Raw genomic sequence first — 7,087 nt, 5'->3', positions numbered from 1 at the left:
GAGAATAGCAGCACAACTGGAAGAACGTAATCGATGTCACTGAATTGTACATGTAGAAACTTTCAAAATGGTGTAACTTAGGCTATGTATATTTTCACCAAAAAAAAAGGTCCTCAAGATTGAGAAGGGAAAGTGTTGACATGTCGTGGGGTTGTTAACCAATGTCATAAAACAATATGTATACTGACTGTTTAATGAGAAACTACATGTTCTGTAAACCTTCATCTAAAGTACAATAAAAAAAGTTAAAAAAAAATAAAAACGAAAATGAGCACATAGCATTTTTCAACTACCGTAAAGGAAGGGTTACTGAGTTTCAATATTGTTTGGATTTTATTTTCTGTTTTCAGGCACTATCTAACTTAACAAAGACATGATTTGAGTTTTTAGATGTTGTTCAAAAGGAACGTCAGTTAGGAGATCTTTCACTCAGATGTAACTAATGGTCTGTAACACCAGCAAAGCCAACAGAACCAGTACAGTTTTTGCTTTCATACTAGATGCAGAATGTAGCTGGTGCTGGATACTTCCAAAGCAAATTAAGCTCATTGTGATGGTATCATTTAATGCAATTATTGAGTTGCTTTGAACACAGTTTCCGCTTATATCTAATTGTTCTGTATCTCATTTGCTTTGTTGTATTTCCATCCAAACTCCTATTTTTTACATTTTACTATTCTTGAATGGCATGCACATGGACTTTTGGCATTATATTAAATTTTCATTCAAATAAGTAGAAAACAAACAAAAATAGTTATCACTGAGTTGATTTCAACTCATGGCAACCCCATGTGCTTCAGAGTAGAGCTGCACTCCATATGGTTTTCAGTGGCTATGACCTTTTGGAGGTAGATTGCCCAAGTGCCTCTGGGTGGATTCCAGCAGCCAACCTTTCAGTTAGTAGCTGAGCAATTAACCGTTTGTACTACCCAGGAACTCCAAAAGGTGGTGTAGTGGCTAAGTGCTATGGTTGCTAACCAGAAGGTTGGCAGTTCAAATACACCAGGTGTTTCTTGGAAACTCTATGGGGCAGTTCTACTCTGTCCTATAGGGTCTCTATGAGTCAGAATCGACTCGATGGCAACAGGTTTGTTTTTTTTGGTTAAATCTTAAATTCTATCCTAATAATTTGGATGTACATATATATATGTGCTATAGCTTTAATAACGTGTGTGTTGTAGCTTTAACGAATTCTAGAATATATGCTATCGCTTTAACAAATTGGAAACTCTGGTGGTGTAGTGGTTAAGAGCTACAACTGCTAACCAAAAGGTCGGCAGTTCGAATCCACCAGGTGCTCCTTGGAAACCCTATGCAACAGTTCTACTCTGATCTATAGCTTGCTATGGGTTGGAATTGACTCATCGGCAATGGATTTCATTTGCTTTTTTTGGTTTAACGAATTAAGGACTAAAAGAAATTTAAAACAATTTTGAAAATAGTGACTAGAAAGTGCTTTCAAATTTATGTCTTTAGGAACTATTCAGAATGCTGTGTCTTTCCTTGGGATTCAGTTAGTTTATTTACATTTAGAGGAAGTCCACTTAAATAACAGAAATATGCCAACTCTCTGGTACAAGCCTTGAAAACCCAAATATCTGGAGGACCTGCAAAGGGCCTTCTTTGTTTATTTATTTTTGAGCAGCTTAAAGTCTATGGATCATGCTGAAGTCTTTACATAAAACACATTCAACTCTGGGTGGTTTGTTAAGCCCAGGAAATAAATGTCCTTGACTTGTCTTACATGTGGTCCCACGACACCTCTGAATCTGACCTTACTCTCCAATGGAAGATTACAAAGGCAGGATTTATCGTGGAAGCCAAGGATAAGAGAAGGCTCACTGAAGAAGATGTTAGGGACTTCTATAGTCAAATGGCAGACCAGGTAAGAAAGTTTAAAAAAAAAAAATCCTCTGTTTTTCTAATATAATGGGTTACCATAAACTTTAGATCCTCATTATAGAAAATCAGTAAATCTGACCAAACAAATAAGTTTCAGGTGTCCTTGTTGGTGTCAGTATCATGGTGATGCCAGTGATGGCAGCTATGGGGAAATCCCCAGTAGAAATAGTGGCAGCTGAGCACAACTGGATGGTCTGATTCTGTTTTTTTGTGTGTGAAGACCTCATTTCATGATCTCCAAGACTCCCTGCATCAACATTGTAGAAGTGAATATTCAGTCCTTTCCTATACATTCTTGCCCTGGGTTGAAGTTTCCTTGTCATAAGCTATAAAGGAATGCTTTACCCTGTCTCTACCTAAAGGTCTTTCTCTCAAGGTATTTCTTTAATTCGCCTTCACTTGGGTTATATAAAAAATGCAGTGCTGTGTATTGGGAAGTGCACTGGCTTAGAGGTCAGGAGACACAGCTTCTAGAACTGCACTGCCCAGTGTGGTAGGCATTAGATACATATCGTTATGTGAATTTAAATGAATTAAAATTAGATAAAATAAAAATTCAGTGTCTCAGTTGCACGAACCACATTTCAAGCGCTCTGTAGCTGCGTGTGGCTACTGTGTTGTACAGCACAGAAGAACATATCCATTGTATCAGAAAGCTCTATTGGACAGCACTTTCTAGAACTAGCTGCATAACTCAAACAGTCTCTCTTGACACCAACTTCCACACATGTAAAAAGAAAGGACTGAATCAGCAGCATCAGCATCACCTGGAAACTTTTTAGAAAATTGAATTCCTGAGCTCCGCTCCAAATCCCAGATCAGAGTCTGGGACTAGGCTTTAGCAGTCTATTTTAATAAGCCCTCCAGATGATTTGGATACACGCTAAAGTTTGAGAACCATGTTATTAAGACCATCTTTAAGATCAATCCCTGCTATCTGTGAACATCTACCCTTCAAAGATTTGTTTATTAACAGGAAGTTTATAAGGATAACATTCTCTTACCCAGTGATCATGAAGGGGTACATTTCACTTGACTTGGGTAGTGCCACCATTTTAATTCATCCAGTTGAGGAACCTGAAGTAAATAAACAGTTTATAATTTTATTTTGTAGCCTGACTTTGAAGATTTTGTCTCATTTATGACAACTGGCATAAGCTTTATTCTAGTTATCTCTCAAGGAAATAATCAACAGGCTCACTTTGAAGAACAGGAATCTGAACTACAGACCCAACTTGAAGAACCATCTGAAGACCACCCTGAGGTTGAAGATACGGACACATCTGCAGAGATAAAGAAGAAGCAAGACAGGTAGCTCAAGACCAGGAAATTTAGTATGTACAATGTGTTATTGAATGATGAAATGTAATGTCCAAATATCTTAAAATCTAAGGCCTAAGTATTTTTGTGATGAAGTCTTAAGTATTTTTTCTAGGCAACTTAATAATATCGTATATTCGACAAGCCTGGGATTGCCCTGAAAGTTTATGTCAAGAGGATTAGAAAGGAAAGAATTTTCCCTGCTTGTATTTCTAAAGCTAGGCACACCAGTTTGGCATCATAGCCTAGAGCTAGACAGGTAGATTGGGACCATTCATAATCTTCCCAACCTGGTTTCCACTTTCATATCCCCCATCCCACTTCCACCTTCCTTGTGCCCTGAAGACATCAAGCATAGTCTGCCGGTTTACTTCGGGCAGTTAGTAGTTATAAATTGCTGAGAACAAAATGGTTATATGTTTTTGTTAGTGAGTTTTTTAAATTATATTTGATAATGAGCATAAGTAATTCGCATAATGTTGGTTTTATTCACTGCCATTTGTGCCTTTTATTTCTCTGAAGACTCAGGATATCCAAAGAATTTGACACAAGAGTTAGAGTTGTGACTGTAATAATGGTGGGTGAGTAGGAACATAGTTAGAGTTACTGAGTTTTGCAACTTCAGGGTATGTGTCTCCTCCTGCTTGGTAGCCAATTGCCACTGCATTTTCTGGTTGGGAACCTCTAGAACTTCCTTTGTTGCCTTGTTAATGAGTTATAGTGGTTTGTCTTGACTAGCTGCAGGTACTGATTCCTGGAGCTGTCATATTTTTCCAGGTAGTGAGAAGGCCTTGAATAACATTAGTTCCAAGTTTTAAACAGGATAAAACCAGTTCTAACTCATGGCGACCCCATGTGTGTCACAGTAGAACTGTAATCCATACGGTTTTCAATGGCTGATTTTTTGGAAGTAGATGGCCAGGCGTTTTTTTTTTGTTTGTTTGTTTGAGTCTCCTTTGAGTGGACTCGAACCTCCAACCATGTTAATCATTTGTATCACCCAGGGGAGGGATTCATAAAGAAAATCAACCTCTGACAAAGGACTTTGTAAACAGCACTAGTTATCTTCCGGGTTTTGAGGGGAAATTACAATGAGTGGACAGGAGGAAGGTTTGGGTGGGCGTGTTGGGCTTAAAAATGTATCAAATTTCATACCAGAATTAAGGAGCCATTAAAAGAAAAAAAAGAGTTCTGTGAAACACTCATTAATGCAAATGGTAAAAGAGAAGTTGCCATTCCATTGGTGCTGTTTTTCAGGTAAAAGTTCTCTGCTCAGTCCAGTTTTGAAGCTATTGTCCCCATGTTTTCAATACCCATATAATGACATGAATAATTCAGACGTTTTAATTGGAAACATGGTGGTGGAATGAGATGTGTTAAACCTTGTTTTGAAAAAGTCTGCAGTATTTTCTTCCTGAACTTACAAACCAAAAACCAAGCCCATTGCTACTGAGTCGATTCCAACTTATAGCGACCCTATAGGACAGAGTAAAACTGCCCCATAGGGTTTCCAAGGCTGTAATCTGCTACATCTTTATCTTGCCAAGTGGCTGGTGGGTTTAAACCGCTGACCCACCCACCTTTCAGTTAGCAGCCATGCACTTTATTCATTGCACCACCAGGGCTGTTTCTTCCTAAACTTACAGATTCCATTTTTCTTTGGCTTGTGTTTATCCTGAGCAATAGCCACAAGAGGGCAGCATGGAATGGTGCTAGTATAGAAATGGTGTGTTTACATTTCTTTTTCTGGAGGACGGGCTTAACAGGTGCCGTGCACATCTACATGATATACTTTAAGTAGACATAGAACTTAAAATATTAAAGGGCAGAAACTCTGAAGATTAATTTACACATTTGTTTACTTTTACTTTTTATTGCCACCCTCTTCCCTCACCTCAAAGCATCTTCACTCTCCTCTCTGGGGCTTGATGGGTGAGATGAAATGGATGTTAAAAGCAGAGCAAGTAGACTGGGGGTAATAGGTGGCCCCTTTCATAAATATGATGGAGTCTCTGGGTGGTGTAAATGGTTAAGCACCCCGCTACTAACCAAAAGGTTGATGAATGGTACCCACTCAGAAACATCTCAGAAGAAGGACCTGGCAATCTGTTTCTTGAAGATCATAGACACTGAAAACCCTGTGGAGCACAATTCTACTCTGAATTGTGTTAGACTCAACAGCAACTGGTTCCATGAACATGAGCTCTATCCAGGGCAGCAGAGCCCCAGGTCTTTGTCAGGTTGGTTATCCCTGCAGAGACAAATGCTCGCAGTTTGTGAACCCACATGGCCTGGGGGAAACTTTCTCCTTGCCTCTGTTGAGGTCCTCCACAAAAGATACAGAGAAAATGCTGTGGTACTTTCTCCACTGAGGGCTTGGTGTGTGCCTGGAGGAAAGATCTGAGCCCAGGAGACAAGAACCTGTAGACAGACCACAGGCCCTGGGAAGAGTTAACACAGACTTGTGATGTCCAGGGGAAAGGTTGACATTGGACTTCACCAGGTTCCTGACCCCTGAAATGCCAAGATGGAGCTGAGTAGGATTACTGAATTCCCTGTCCTTGAAGCCCAGCACTCTGGGCTTTTTCCACTTGTTCCTGCAGGGGAATGACCCTGCAGGCTTCTACAGCACAGCCATAGCCTAGAGGCTAGTTTGCCTTCTATCTACAGGAGTTCCACTACGTAATACTCTAATAACCAGACCTAAGTTCTAATGAACCATCAAAGAAAAACAACTACCTACCTAAGGGAGCCTAGCAGCCAGAGAAAGATCTACACAACAATCAGGACACATATCCAGTAAACGAGAACTGATAGAGACAGACAAATCCCTGAATAATAATACTTGAGATACAAGTGCAGCACAGACAAAAAAAAAAAAAAAAAAATGCTTTCTAATTTGAATTATAAAAATCATAATTTGAACTAGAAATTCAGAGGAGATTTAGAGGGTCTGATAGTCATTTGAGACTTGAATTAATGGTGTGAAAAATCAGATGCAAGAAATAGCTCATCAGTACAGAACAAAAGTGAGAAATCACGAGAGCAGAAGTGAACAATCTAGAGACTATATCCAGGATACCTAATGTGCTAATGACAGAAATTCCATATAGAGAAAAAAAGTGAAGGTGGTGAGGCTATCATTCACCAAATAATAGAAAAAAAATTTCCCTGAAATGAAGAAAAAAGACATGAGTCTGTTAACTGAAAGAGTTTATAGTGGTCCAGCCTGGGTTGACATAAAAAACACCGATTTGGGCATATCCTGGGATAAAACCCTAAACATGAAGGATACATGAAGACTTATAAAAGAAGAGGAGATAAAGGGGATAACAAAGTTTTTTAAGTCTCTAAATCTTTTTCGAGTACAGGAAAGGGAGGATAAATGTAGTGTTGAAGTTGGGAAATAGCGTGCCAGAATGCAAGATATAATTGGGACCTACGTGTCTGGTTATGAGAGCAGGTAAAAGATGAGAAACAATAGTTCAGTGCAGAGGTGTAGTGCAACTTCCACATTAACGGGTGGGAGGGGAGGAATGGAAGGAATAGCAACTTGATCAGACCAGAAAAATAAGGAAAAGAATAAAGAAGGAACCACAGTGTCAAATAATTAGGTGTATAAAGTAATATGGAAGGAATTAAGTCAAATGTGTGGCTATATACTAAATATAAAGAGATTCATTCTCTCATAAACCTAATCTAGAGATTACCAGATTGCGATAAAAAAAAAAAAAAAGAGAGGACTTCCGGCAAGATGGCGCTCTAGGCAGAAACACCACGCCGTCCCTCCACAACAAAGATCCGAAAAACTAAGCCAAACAGAGAATCAACAATCCTGAAACCCTAGAACATCAAATGAAGAGAT

The 7,087-nt window shown here is 39.1% G+C and overlaps 1 protein-coding gene across 1 annotated transcript in view; it reads left to right on the top strand.

The window, feature by feature from the left end:
- The window catches only part of NME8 (NME/NM23 family member 8), a 74,665-nt gene that overhangs the window by 20,466 nt on the left and 47,112 nt on the right, over positions 1 to 7,087 (top strand). Inside the window, exons 8-9 of the mRNA XM_004385331.2 lie at positions 1,793 to 1,885; positions 3,017 to 3,213. Coding sequence (XP_004385388.1) covers positions 1,793 to 1,885; positions 3,017 to 3,213 — 290 coding nt within the window. The remainder of the gene's footprint in view (positions 1 to 1,792; positions 1,886 to 3,016; positions 3,214 to 7,087) is intronic.

This window comes from Trichechus manatus, unplaced genomic scaffold (genome assembly GCF_000243295.1).
Source record: "Trichechus manatus latirostris isolate Lorelei unplaced genomic scaffold, TriManLat1.0 scaffold00137, whole genome shotgun sequence".
Taxonomy (NCBI): domain Eukaryota; kingdom Metazoa; phylum Chordata; class Mammalia; order Sirenia; family Trichechidae; genus Trichechus; species Trichechus manatus.
The sequence above is the reverse complement of the archived record's forward strand: the minus strand, read 5'-3'. Positions and strand labels throughout refer to the sequence as shown.